Source organism: Neovison vison, chromosome 13 (assembly GCF_020171115.1).
Source record: "Neovison vison isolate M4711 chromosome 13, ASM_NN_V1, whole genome shotgun sequence".
Lineage (NCBI taxonomy): Eukaryota > Metazoa > Chordata > Mammalia > Carnivora > Mustelidae > Neogale > Neogale vison.
This window is the reverse complement of record NC_058103.1, coordinates 140020393-140034556: the sequence shown is the minus strand read 5'-3', so window position 1 is coordinate 140034556 and position 14164 is coordinate 140020393. Positions and strand designations below refer to the sequence as shown.

At 43.8% G+C, this 14164-nt stretch overlaps 1 protein-coding gene across 1 annotated transcript in view; it reads left to right on the top strand.

The window, feature by feature from the left end:
• The first annotated feature begins 543 nt into the window (after positions 1 to 543).
• Positions 544 to 14164, top strand: part of MCTP2 (multiple C2 and transmembrane domain containing 2) — a 187500-nt gene continuing 173879 nt past the window's right edge. Inside the window, exon 1 of the mRNA XM_044232181.1 lies at positions 544 to 1078. Coding sequence (XP_044088116.1) covers positions 614 to 1078 — 465 coding nt within the window. The 5' untranslated portion in view covers positions 544 to 613. The remainder of the gene's footprint in view (positions 1079 to 14164) is intronic.

The following is a 14164-nucleotide window of genomic DNA, read 5'->3' as shown; positions in this document are numbered from 1 at the left end:
AATCCTGCCATTCTCAACAACATGGCTGAGCCAGGAGGGAGGACATTAAATGCAGTGAACTAAGTCAGAGAAAGCAGTCTTCTTATGAAACATTCTTTTCACATCAACCTCACAGTTCCATTCATGACTAGAATTTTTCTATGGCTCCTCTGACAAAAATGTTAAAAATTCAGTGCCTTAAAAAGGCTTTAAGGGGGGCGCCTGGGTGGCTTAGTGGGTTAAAACCTCTGCCTTTGGCTCAAGTCATGATCCCAGGGTCCTGGGATCAAGCCCCGCATCAGGCACTCTGCTTAGGAGGGAACCTGCTTCTCTTCTTCTCTCTCTGCCTGCCTCTCTGCCTACTTGTGATCTCTGTCAAATAAATAAATAAAATCTTTTAAAAAATGCTTTAAAAATATTTGTAAACATTACCAACCAAATGTTTCCATCTCAGTCCCTTAGTGGAACGTGTGAGACTTTCCAGTCACATCTTACACTTCGATGTGCTTATATACTACCGAGAAGGCTCATTTGTGTTCTCTCTCGTCACATGGTGTTTTCTAGGAGCCGCTGCGGTTGTTTCCCACACAGAGGAGCTCTCTCATGGAGTGACTTCCTGGGTCTTCAGGCAGCCATGGAGGATAAACCATCCGTCTGGGGCTCTTTGAAACAGCGGACCAGGCCTTTGTTAATCAACCTGAGCAAGAGGAGGGTGAAAAAGAACCCGAACAAGCCCCTAGACCTACGGGCAAGGCGTTCCCTGGACCGTCGCCTCAGCCTGTCTGTCCCTGACCTCTTGGAGGCTGAGGCCTTGGCCCCAGAGGGCAGGCCTTACTCTGGGCCCCAGTCATCCTACACCTCGGTGCCCAGCAGCCTGTCGACGGCGGGGATCTTGCCCAAGAGCAGCAGTAGCTCCTTGAAACAGTCTGAGGAGGAATTGGAATGGAGCCAGGAAGAAGCAGGCTACCTCCGTGTGGTGGAAACGGACTCCGAGGAGGCCTATGCCTCTCCCGCCGAGGACAGGAGGCCTTCCGGCAATGGCATCCTGGATCTGCTGCAGAAGACGCCGGCTGGAGACGAGGCCCTGGAAGAGCCAGAGGTGAGACCAGGGCTGGGCACTTTCCTGCTCCTTCTTCTGTTTTTCTCCTCTCTATGTGTACTCCTTGCCCTTGGAAGATTTGGTTTGGAGTTATTTTTGTGGTTCACTTGGATGGAGAGAATGTCATTTATAAGAATTTAAATTCAGGTAATATTGATTGCACCCACTGTTCCCATTCGTTTTAGGGTTGACCTCTATGTATTTTAAAACTATTACAAATAACCTCTCTGGGATACTTTAAGGCATTAAAAGCCCTATTGGATGAGTTTTCCTTTTTCCATGTTCCTGGCAAAGAAATTAAGAGCATAAGTTTTCCTCGAACTTTTTGCTTTAAGTGTGTGTGTGAGTGTGTGTGTGTGTGTGTGTGTGTGTGTCTCCACCACTGCTCACTGTTATGGTAGCAAAAATGCATGTTAATATTCCTTTAAAAAAAGACGAACCATGAAAGACAGTGAACTCTGAAAAACAACCTGAGGGTTTTGGAGGGGCGGGAGGTTGGGTGAGCCTGGTGGTGGGTATTACGAAGGGCACGTATTGCATGGAGCAAGGGGTGTGGTGCATAAGCAATGAATTCTGGAACACTGAAAAGAAATTTAAAAAATTCAAAAAAAAATTTTTTTAAATAATTAAATAAAATAGATGAAAAGTGTTCCCCAAATGTGGAAGATGGAGGTTGAAGACATGGAGTCAGAGTACAATTTTTGGATGTCCTGTTGCTGGCTGTGAAGGTAAATGGAGGACACATGAACCAGCGAGTACAGGTGGCTCTAAGGCTGGGATAGAAAAGAAAACATAGTCTCCCCAGACTTCCAGAATGAACTCTTCGTGCAGACAGTGATTTTAGCTCAGGGAGACCTATTTCAGATTTCTGACTTCAAAAACTATCAGAGAATAAACTGATTTGTTTTAAAAAAAGATTTTATTTATTTGAAAGAGAGAGAGAATGAGCAGAGAGAGGGGGAGAAGCAGACTCGCCTGCTGGGCAGGGAACCTGATATGGGCCTGATCCCAGGACCCTGGGATCACGACCTGAGCCGAAGGCAGTCGCTTAACTGACTGAGCCTCCCAGAGACCCCTGCATATTCATCTTCCTAAGAAATGTATGAATGTGTGTCTCTGTTTGACTGTCAGAGAGTTTGAACTTGCTCCAGTCTCTCTCGTATGTGTGTGCATTTGTGTGTGCTTGTGAACGCGTGTGCATGTTTGCCTGTGGACAGCTTCACTTACATTCTCTAAAAAAAAAAAAAACAAACAAAAAGAAACAGAAGGATGCAAATTCTTATGGTTTCATTGATTTTTTAATGCTTTAGTATTTCGATGAGATAAAATAGCCAAATACAAATATGAGAAAATCTTGTATATCTAGAACAAGTTTAACATAAATTCAGTCCCCAGATTAGTAAATCATGGTGACTGGTTTAATCAGTTTTTGTTTTGTTTTGTTTTGTTTTTTAGTACCCCATCAATGACACTAAGCAGCTTTGAGGGAAGAAGTGAATTTTTTTTATGGAGACTCTAGGTTTCTGTTGTAATTGTATACAAACCTCAATCTTCAACTGGGATTTTTGTTATTCAACCAAATTTTTTTTATTTAACCAAAGACTATTATATACTGGGATGTCATATATTTATATTTAATCGTGTCATATATTTGGGTGCCATTATGGAATGAATCTTGGATATCTGGAGTACATTGTGACCAGATTCCTTTGGAAACTTGATGATAAGTCACCATTAACCATTCAATGACTTAACTATCTTATTCCTTACCACTTACTTTTATGAAATTCTTTTCGTAACCATGTTACAGTTTTTAACCATTGTTTATAAATTTGAAATATGTTTTTCCAGTAATCAAAATATAAATCAGGTGAATTATTAAACATAATTCATAATTCATAGTTTGGTGTGAAGGGGGTAATTATATCCAATGTAGAATTGGATACTGACTGATCAGAAGAAAATGGGTGGGTTTTTGGCTTTGGTAGGCTAACACTCTCAGATTAGAATTCTTTTAAGATTAGTTTTTTATAAAAGATTTTACTTTTATTTATGAGCTAGAGAGAGAGAAAGCAGGAGCATGGAGGGAGGAGGGGAGGGAGAGGGACAAGCAGACTCCCGCTGAGTGGGGAGCCTCAAGTGGGGATCAATCCTAGGACCCTGAGATCATGACCTGAGCAGAAACCAAGAAACAGACACTTAACTGAGCCACCCAGGTGGCCCCAGAACAATTTTTTTTTTTTAAGGTTAACTCTGTGAAGTTGTTTTGCTGACTATAAATATTCGAGTACCTACTCTAACTCAGGCACCATAAAGGTCATGACTAGAAATAGAGATGGTTAGGAAAGTGACCCTGCCTTTAAGTTACGAGGCATTAAGAGACAGCTTTGTGTAGCTCTAAAGGAAGCATAAGAAGCAAGAAGATATTGGAACTGTCTGTACAAAACATCTAAGCCTTGCCTCTTGGCAGCCTGGTGGTTGGAGGATATCAGTACATGGGGACGGACAGGCATTGTGACAGGACGTGAGGCCTTGCGCAAGCTGGCGTATATTTGATAGGTGAGGAAATATGGTGGACACAACCTGAAGTGTGAGTGGGATGGTTAGGAGGTGGTGAGTAGGGGCGCCTGGGTGGCTCAGTGAGTTAAGCTGCTGCCTTCGGCTCGGGTCATGATCTCAGGGTCCTGGGATCGAGTCCCGCATCGGGCTCTCTGCTCGGCAGGGAGCCTGCTTCCTCCTCTCTCTCTCTGCCTACTTGTGATCTCTCTCTGCCAAATAAATAAATAAATAAATAAATAAAGGAGGTGGTGAGCATTTTGCTGCCCATGACATAGATGTTTGAGGAACTTTCTGGTGTGATGTGTGCTAGGAAGGGTGGTCTGTGTTGAGGGGCTGTTTATGGATGGTAAATGGATGGTTGGTAGTAGTTACTTTCTCTTCTCTGGGCTAAATGCAAAACTCTTGGAATAATTTAAAAAATTATTTTAAATAATTTTGCTTTTTAACTCACCCATTTAAAAGAAAACAAACTCTTTTTTTAATATTTTATTTTGAAGTCATCTGTGCACTGAACGTGGGGCTTGAACCCACAACCCTGAGATTAAGAGTTATGTGCTTCATCAGCTGAGCCAGCCAGGTGTCCCCAAACCTCTACTTTGAATACAAATCTTCTGCTTCTCTTTTCATGTCCTAGGACGTACAAGGTAGAAACTGAGACTGATCCTCTCATGGCCGCTTGGGTGCTATGTATCTGGTTGGTTTGCAGAGGATGGCGGGACTGCGCTGTAGCTAATCAGGCCTATGGGATCACATGTGGTCAAGTTCATTGCTCTGCCTATCCCCCTTTTCAGCTCCCTTCCACCATATTGGGTAGGCTTCTCCCACTACCTGAGGATCTAGAATTTATTAAACGGTATAGAAGTTAGCCACTCTCTAGGAGTCATGTCTAATTTGTCTTTGTTTTCTTGGGGCCTTGCTGTGTGTCTGACACAGAGCATATGCTCAATCACTATTTATATATGAGGAAATCAATGATAGTAATGTATCCATTCAGGTTCATACAGTATTTATCAGTGTCTTTATTGTAAGTTCTCTTCAGTTTATGATTTCATTAAAGTCAGAACTTCTTTATTTATTTGTTTAGGATTTTTTGGAAAGAAACACATACTGTAAATGAAATTTCTTTCTATATGATTTCACTGAAAACAGAGAGATTTAGACAGGTGTAGACTTTTCAGCCCAAGTCTGATACTAGCCTTAAATCTGAATGTGTTCTTCTCTTTTTTTCAATGAAGATGGAAGTTCTGGTGAATCCATGTCATGTGAGTTTGGGGGTTGGTGAATCTGTATCTAGGATACAGGTTATCTCTTTTCTTCCTGAATAAATAGTAGAAGGTCACTATCACTCTCATGGAATGGGAGAAGCAATGAGGAGGGAAGAAAGGATTGGCGTGGACTGGGCTGTAGCTAATCAGGCCTATGGGATCACATGTGGTCAAGTGCATTGTTCTACCTATCCCCCTTTTGAGCTCCTTCCACCATATTGGGGTACCACAAGAACAATAAGAAGTTTGCTGAGTATTCTTGGTGTGGCTGATTTTATCTGTAGCTTTCCAGAGCAGGGGGGGGGTAAAGCAAGGAACATCTGTGGTTCAAGTACCCATTGATGTTTGTCTCCCATGTTTTATGTCCAAGGGCAACTTCAAGGCTGAACCTGCAGCAGTGGGATAACACCCCAGATAATGATGTTGGCTGAGTGTCTTCCAGTTTTCTCCCCACTCCTGTCAGGGTCAGCAATGAAGTGAGGCACGGGCTTACATTTAGGGGAAATGGAATGTGAAGCAAAGAAAAAAATTAAGAGGGAAGAGGAAAAAGGAATGTGAGAATGTAAAGGCCACATGGAAGTCTGAAATAGTCAAGTCTGGAATAGTCTCACTGTGGTGTTCAACCATCCCTAAGACCAAAGTGGAAGAAAGTCATTTTAGAGTAAAGGATGCATTTGCTGGAAGAGGATTCTCCAGACTTTTCTCTTGGGTCCCAGATTCATACCACACTGGATAGTCCACAGAAACCTGATCACAACTTGTTCTGGCAGAATTCTGTCTCTCTGAAGTGCTCTCACAGATACAAACATTTGTTTCTTGGCAACATCACCATTATGCACCAGGTGACACCCCTGAAATGACATGAAAGGATGTTAGACTGTTCCCCTTTTCTTGCTTCTCATGGTCTCTGTAATCTTCAGTGACCCATCTCACATCCGTCTTCTCCTTTCACATAAATTCTCTCATCCTTCAAAGCCCAGCTGAAAATTTCTTTTCCCTGTCTGGGTTTCCTGACTAATCTGTATCTTCCCCCTACCTTTGTTTACACAGCATGTCACTTTTGCTGTCATGGAACACTAACCTCATTCTGCTTTCTGTAGAAATCTGTAGAGGGAGAAAGGGTTTGGAGCAAATAGAGGGAGTAGAGAAGGGAAGGCAAATGGGTAGTTGGCAAAGGTGTCAGTGAGTAAGACCCTGAGAAGATCATTAGCTTCCAAGACCTGTATTAACTGTCCACTGGCCATCTCGCTCAGAGTATCAACTCATGATAACTCAATACCCATGAGACTGAGCTAGAAATGACAAATGGTGACTCATTTGCAATGAGAATTAAATACTATGTAGACTCTCATATTTATTTTGATATAAGCAGCTCACTGTGTCATTATTGTCAAGTTATTTGGGAAGTCAAATCTTAATGAGCATCAACTTTATTAAAGTGGAGTGAGGGGGCACCTGGGTGGTTCAGTGGGTTAAGCCTCTGCCTTCAGTTCAGGTCATGATCCCAGAGTCCTGGGATCGAGCCCCGCATTGGGCTCTCTGCTCAGCAGGGAGTCTGCTTCCCCCTCTCTCTCTGCCTGCCTCTCTGCCTGCTTGTGATCTCTGTCAAATAAATAAATAAAATCTTTTAAAAAATTTAAAAAAAAGTGGAGTGAGCAATAATCATATCAGGGCCTAGAAATACTTCAGAGAACCTGTTGGGTGTATTGGCTCCCTGAAGACAGCCTACATTACAAGTCACAAAGAACCAGGAGACTGTTTTGTGGACACAAATCCCTGAGAAGAGAATGGATAGGTTCTACACTGAATGGTATAGATAGCCATCCATCTCCCAATAGCGATTGAATTCCAAATGAGGACTTGACATACTCACACTTTGTTTGGTTGGGCCAATGACATGATGCCCACATGCCAACCTGCCTAGGCCATGAAGCCAAGGTCCTTAGAGTCCTGTGGGCTGGGTTTTCTCTTCCCTCCATAGGTTTCAGGAGTAAGTCCAAACTTTCATCCAGGTCTTCTTGCATGACCTTGTCCTCTTTTGGATTGACACACTATTTGATTAGCTGTGTAATTATCACTTTCAGTCAGGCTGAGAACCTCACATGGTTGCCCGGCAACCAGATTGTCTCCTTTACGTGACTTTGTTTGTCTGGCCTCTGATGGATGAAAGGTGGTCTTACAGTTTTATCCTGCTTGCTGTCATCACCAAAACTTGGGGATAGGAGGTGGTAAAGGGCACCTTTTTTTATTGCCAAACCCCTCCACCATTTTGTATTTTCATTGGTTGTTTTGAAGTTGGCATCTCTCTCTCTCTCTCTTTTTTTTTTTTAAGGATTTTTAAAAAAAATTTATTTGACAGACAGAGATCACAAGTAGGCAGAGACGCAGGCAGAGAGAGAGGAGGAAGTAGGCTTCGGTGAGCAGAGAGCCTGATGTGGGACTCGATCCCAGGACCCTAGGAGCATGACCTGAGCCAAAGGCAGAGGCTTTACCACTGAGCCACCAAGGTGCCCCTTGAAGTCAGCATCTCTTATTAGACTGGGAGCTCCTGAGGAACAGACACCAGACCTTTTTTTCTTTCCATTCCAGCTTTCTGCACATCTCATTTATGTGAAAAAAATACGTATTATATATATACACACACACACATTTTTAAATATTTAATTATTTAAGTGGTGGGAAGAAGGAGAGGGAGAGCAAGAATCTCAAGCAGATTCTGCATGTTGAGCGTGGAGCCCTGCATGGGGTTCAGTGTCACGACCCTGAGATCATGACCTGAGCTAAAACCAAGAGTTGGACACTCAACGAACTGAGCCACCCAGAGGCCCTTACGTGAAATATATTGACTCATGTTTCTCCACAGCTGATTTTCAAGCCACAGGCCATGCTACGTACTGTGGGGCTGCATGAATTTCCTCTGGGTTGGGGAAGGTGGTGATCCATGGAGGCCTGGGGGAGGCAGGGCGGGCTCTAAAGGAATTCCTAAGTGTCAGGTTAAATATGGTTAAGGAGACTCAGGGGTAGAGTAGCTTCTTTTTTCTTCTTCTTTTTTTTCCCCCTTGCCTTTGTTCTTCTCACTTCCTCCCCTGGTACTTTATAAGATACTCTCTTCTGCTTTATAAAGTCAGGTATTTAGAAAATACAGAAAGTTGCCAGTGGTTCCCCTCCTTGGTGTTGATGGTGGAGTTGAGCGTAGGCCCAGATTTGACAAAGACAATGACGAAGATCTGAGGTGGTCCTGGCCCCTGATCTGTGCTGGATCTCTGGGTGAGGTGACTCGGGAGGAGTCATGTAGCAGGTGGTCAGTAAAGGGCCTGAAGAGGGAGGGCACATCCACTCCAACTCAGGCAGGGAATAAGCCAAGTTGCTGAGTTTCTCACAAAATTTTGAGGCCAATAAAAATATGAAAGGCTCTTAGCTCAGAAATAGGTTGAGGGCACAAGCACCTGACATGGTTTGCATATTATGTTTGTATTTATTAGTTATTATAGTGGTTTCTACCATTACATTTCCCAGAATGAAATGAGGGTCCGGAAGGTTTAATGACTTACCTAACATCATCAAGGTAAGTGTTAGAGCCAGGATCTAAATCCAGGACGGTCAGAATCCAAGTGCAAAACTCTGTGTACATCAGGAGTAAGGAAATGTGAAGACTCAGAGCCGCTGATCTAAAAAAGTTGGTAATCAAAGGGAGATTTTTCCTTTTAAGATTTATTTATTTTAGAGAGAGAGCTCACACAAGCAGGGGGAAGGGAAGATGGAGAGAGAGAGAGAGAAGCTCCAGGAGACTCCATGCTGAATGCGGATCCCCCAATGCGGGGTTTGATCCCAGCACCCTGAGATCATGTCCTGAGCCAAAATCAAGAGCCGGGTGGGCACTCAGTCGACTGAGCCACCCAGGTGCCCCTTGAAGGAAGGTGGTTATTTTTGTGTGTCCACTGTGGCCTTTCAAAGGCGAGGATAATTATAGTGGTTGAATGGCCTTATTGTTGTGCTCAGCGACTAATAATCCTGAATGAAAGGATTATTGCCTCCTACCACCACATTGTCCATGTAGTCGCCCACTGGGGATTTCCTGACATTTCATTTGGCAGTTGAGGTTTTAAATAACTAGCTTTGGTGCTAGCTTATGCAGATAAGTTGAGTGGTTTAGAGAAGTACGTTACCTTACCGGGAGGTTTCCAGAAACACTACCAGGCAACCACAGAGCTTCAGTTTCGTGACCACAAAGAAGCACAGTGACAAAGCAGTACAGAGGAGCTAGCTTACAGCTGGCACAACTGAACAGGTACATGAATTTCTCTACCTTTCAGTTACGTGTTCTGTACTGTTAGTGATTTATCTCCAGAATCATTCCTCACCATCACCATGTCCACGAGATGGGCACGTCAGCCGTGTTCCAGGGTCTTCCGTGGGGTTGGCCTCTTTCTTCTTCTTTCCTCCCTCCTTTCTCCTCTGTTGAGTGCCTACTATGTGCAGATGCTGCTGTAGACACCAGGAACACAGCCATCAACCGAACAAACATCCACTTTCTCAAGGAGGTCTCATCCTGGTCCCAATGGGGGCAGACTACACATATGTTCAGAGAGGGCCAGGTGTAATAGAGAAAAACAAAGCAGAGAAGGTGATTGGAGTTCTTGAACAGAGAAGACTGGAAAGACCTCTTCTGGGCTGGTCGCATTTACCCAAAGACCTAGCGGAGGCAAGGAATTCAGGTGTGTCGGTGCCTGGAAAAAGAGCTTCTCTAGAGGAGAGAAGAGTAAGTGTACAGGCTCCGGGAAGGCAGAGGAGTGCCTGGTGTGATTCAGGAATAGCAGGGCAGCAGTGTGAGGGGACAGTGGTTGGGGATGTGAGTTACTTTGGAGGCTGTGTGCATCACATGGGCTTTCCTTTTCTGTTGGGCAAGCTTGCGAGACCATAGGGCTACCTGGGGGTACCAAAGAGTGGGCTAAGAAGGATCCCTTTGGGCTCAATAATGGTGTTGCTCACAGGCAGGGGTAAGTAGTATACAGGTGCTGCTTATAACACCTGCTCTAGACACTGGGAATAGCAGTAAGTGGAAGCTTTGCCTTGGGGGAGAGCCACGAAGGAAGCATGCACAGGTCGATGAGCTGTGCTTGGAAAGGGTGGGGGCACTGTCCTGAGACTTCATTACCAGCCCCTTAGCTCTGTTGTGATGAAAGTATCAGAGGGAAAGGGATGGTTGGAACGAAGGAAGGGACTTGGTTGGCTGACCACCTTCACTGAGCTTTTTCCTCCAGTCTTCCTAAACACATCCCCCACCTTAATAACAATCATACTAGAAAGACAGCAATACTAACAGAGAGGCAACACCAGTATCGCTATCTGAGAGGGTACATATAAGGACCTGGGCTTGGTACAATAGGAGTATTATCTCATGGGACCACATCTGTTTGGTTCCCTCTACATACAAGCAGCCTAGTAAAGTGTCTGGCCCAGTGATAGCCTTTGAATGAATTAATTTTTCTCCAAATAATCTATAAAGTAAGTATCTTTTTTGGCCCTTTTGGAGATGTTCTCATGTCTTGAATTTTAAGTAACTTGTGCAAGAACCCAAAGATAGGAAGTAGAACAAGTAGGATTTGAAATCAGGTCTTTCTGACTCCCAAGTCTCGTCTCCCCCGCACAGAGCTGGGCATTCTAATTTTGGATTCTCCTGGATATGGGCACAGTGAAAAGAGTGGAGGACCCAGGACCCTCCAGTAAAAGCCTAACTCTTTAATCTCCCTTCAGCAACCAATTATCCTGTTCACGTCGGCTTCCTTATTCGTACATCGGTGATACTGATGACAGCCTGTGGGCCCCTTAACAGGAGCATGTGTGTATTTGTAAATTACAAAGTGCTAAGAAAGTGTAAAGGAGACCATTATTCTTTTAAGCTACCTGCTGGTAAAAAGCGTGAAAACAGTGCGTGCAAGGTGAGTGGACAGATATTACTGAGTGTGAAAAGAAAGGTTGATTATACCAGGGGTTGGCAAGCTTTTTCCACAAAGGGCCAGATAATAAATATGTCTAGCTTTGTGGCCCACAAGCCTCTGTTGCAACATCCCAGCCCCGATAGGGCATCGTGAGATCAGCCATAGATAAACATGTCAATGAATAGATAGGACTGTGTTCCAAAGTTTTAACCTTATCTGTAGAGACAGGTGGTGGGTTGGACGTTGCTGATCACTGCTTTATACTGACATGTGATTGAATAGAGCATATATGTATGCACACATACACACACACACACACACACACACACAGACATGCACGCATGTGTGACTTCTACTTTGCATCTCAGTATCCCGGGGTAATCACTTACAGAGAACAATCTTGGGATTGTGTGGGGGGGAACTAAACAGGTAGCCCAGGATTGTACAGTCAATAGCCCCTTGAAAAGTTGTGTACAAATTTAATAGGCATAAACTCAGTTATTTCGTAGACCTGAATTTTTCTCAACCGATGTCTTAATTTTGTCCTCTCATCGCCACGTGTGTTGTTTTGATGCTGTCACTGTATCCAGGCTCTGCGTTGGGGTCTGTCCACCCATCCCATCTCCTTCATGCATTTTGCTACTTCCTTTGTCTGGTAGGTGTTTGTGTGTATGAACGCTGCCACCGCGGAGTGTCCCGATTCTCGGGAACCTAGATGCGGGTACGGTCGTTCAGTAAATCTGTATCCCATGTACTGTTTGCTATACTGACGTACTCTTGCGTGTTGTTCAGACACTGTAGAAGGGCTCTTCTCAGCCAGCGTTTTACTCACTTAGCTTTTCGGGATGTGGGTTTATGTCTCCTTGTATTGAGGTTTAAATGCCCAGCGATTGTTTACATGGTTTATAATTTGGCTTCCTGTGTGTGCTTCATGGTGAGAGTGTTCGATGAGCCCCATGGGAGGTGGTATTTGTACAAGATCACGCTTTGCGCACACAAAAGGAAGATGTTTACTCTCATCTGTGTTTTGCTCTTAAGATCCTTGGTGAGTGAGTAGGGGAGATTTTCTTTTTTATATCATTGGCCCATCCATGCTCATTTCTTCCCATATCCTGCTGAATTTTAATAAACCTGCATTCTTGCAGATAGAGGACTCTCAACTAAAGAGAATGCAAAATATACTACCTTCCCACCAATTTCTATTTAGGTAGAAAGGAAATACCAATGCAAAGTCTGTGTCTTTAAAAACCAAACCAAACCAAAAGCACAAAACCACTCACCCAAACAGCAGCAGTGAGAGTCGTGTGAGAGCTGGCTAACCTTATACTAGTTTTTACGCTAAAATGTTGGTGCTGTGTTTTTTAATGTTTCTATGTAATTAGACTGTTTTGTCATATTAAACTTTTTTTCTTTCTCTCTCTCTTTTTTTTTTTTTTGGAGAGAGAGAGAGAGGGAATGCATGAGTGGTGAGGTGGGGTGGAACAGAGGGAGAAGAAAAGAAGAGAAAGAATCATAAGCAGACTCCATGCCCTGTTCAGGGCCTGATGCGAGGCTCAGTTTCACAACCCTCGGATCATGACCTGAGCCGAAATCAACAGCTGGACACTTAACCTACTGAACCACCCAGGTGCCCCTGTCATAGTAAACTATTTAGTGTTCATGGTATTCAAAACTATTTATCTTTCCCTGAGTCCTTGGAAATCATTTGGTTGAAGTGTTTGAAACCCGTACTTGTTGGATAAATTATGGCTCATGTATTCAGTGGAATATTATTCAGCAATGAAAAAGGTTTAAATGATTTATGCAGAGGACCACTTGGATGGATTTCAAAGGCATTGTGTTGAGTGAAATATGTCAGATGTCAGGTTTGCATACAGTATGAGTCCATGTGCAGGATATTCTGGAAAAGGTGAAACTACATGGGGAAGACAGGCTGGACCCCAGTGGGGTTGAATGAATAAGTGCTATCAGGGAACAGAACTGTTCTGTCCTGATTTTTGTCATGGTCCCACAAATCTATACATGGGTTAAAAATTGTAATGCTCTACACAACAATTTTTGTGTGTTAACTTTTCAAAAGTCAAATAAAAAACAGAGTGCTTGATTATGCTTGTTGAGAACATCAAAAATATATCCTTGTGATTGTGGGATACCAGGGATTCCTATGAGGAAAGTCATCACTGTGCTCTTTTTAAAGAAGAACTCATTGATGCAGTTACTAGGTTTACAAAGAAGTGAAATCATATAACTTCTACTCAGTGGATAATACCTTCGTCTCTATGCAGAATGGAAGGGAATAGTCAAGGTTATGTGTCCCCCAGCGGCCGTAACTTGGTCCTCGGTGCCTATGTAGCATTTCTGCTCTTCTTTATGTGATCACTTTCCTTCGTTGGTGTGTATATATGGTGTGTGACAGTTACGGTGGCTGTGGGAACCATAACTTTAAGTTCTGTGACTTTTCTGTGAGTAAAACCAGCCATAATATTGAATTAATGTCATTTTTCACATTTAATTTCCATGTTGTTGTAAGTGGAAGACTTATCACATATTTGAGTAAGAGCTCTGTGCTCATGTTTGATAGCGTGTAAGTGACAGTGGTTGTGTGGACTCATTTTGTCCCTTAATTAATGTTATCATTAAGCACAGAGAGGCCAGTTTGGGGGAGAGCATGTTGGATGTGCCCTCTGAGGGGTGACGCTTTAAAGCCCCTATCCATCCACCGTTCTCCTTGGCGATAGAAGATTCTGGGCCACCACAATCTTTGGATCTTTGGCTAGTAACTGTGCACTCTGAATGGAAACTTTGAGCCCAACACTGGTAGGTTTGTGATAGGTTTGTGGGACTGCAAAATGGGAGACATTACCAGTGGGTCTTCAGGCTGCAGAGGATCAGACAGGAGATGATTTTTGTTGGTTCTGCCCGTGAAGATGTGTCTGGTCTCTCTTGGCTTTGTAAATCAGGCGGAAGAGTTGCTAAGCTTCCAGGAAATAATAGTGTGCAGTGTAAAAGGCATGAGGGCAAACATTGAAATTGGGGGAGTAGAGTGAGATTCTGATTGTCTTCCTAACGCGGTCTTCAGATAGTCCTGTCCACACACCCTAGGATGTGTTTTTACATAGAGCAACATAGGAGGTATGAAGAGCCAGAGAGGAGGGTGACTAGTGAAGGCCCCGCTGGTGCCTCCCTTTCGGTCTGCTAACAGGTCTCCCACACACAGGGTTGGGGATCCTTTCCTGTCTGGGCAGCAGTGGTCCTTCCAGGGCCAGGGGCCTCTAGTGGCTGTGGTGCTGGGAGCCTAGGGGAAAGGTCGAAGTGTCTGAAAT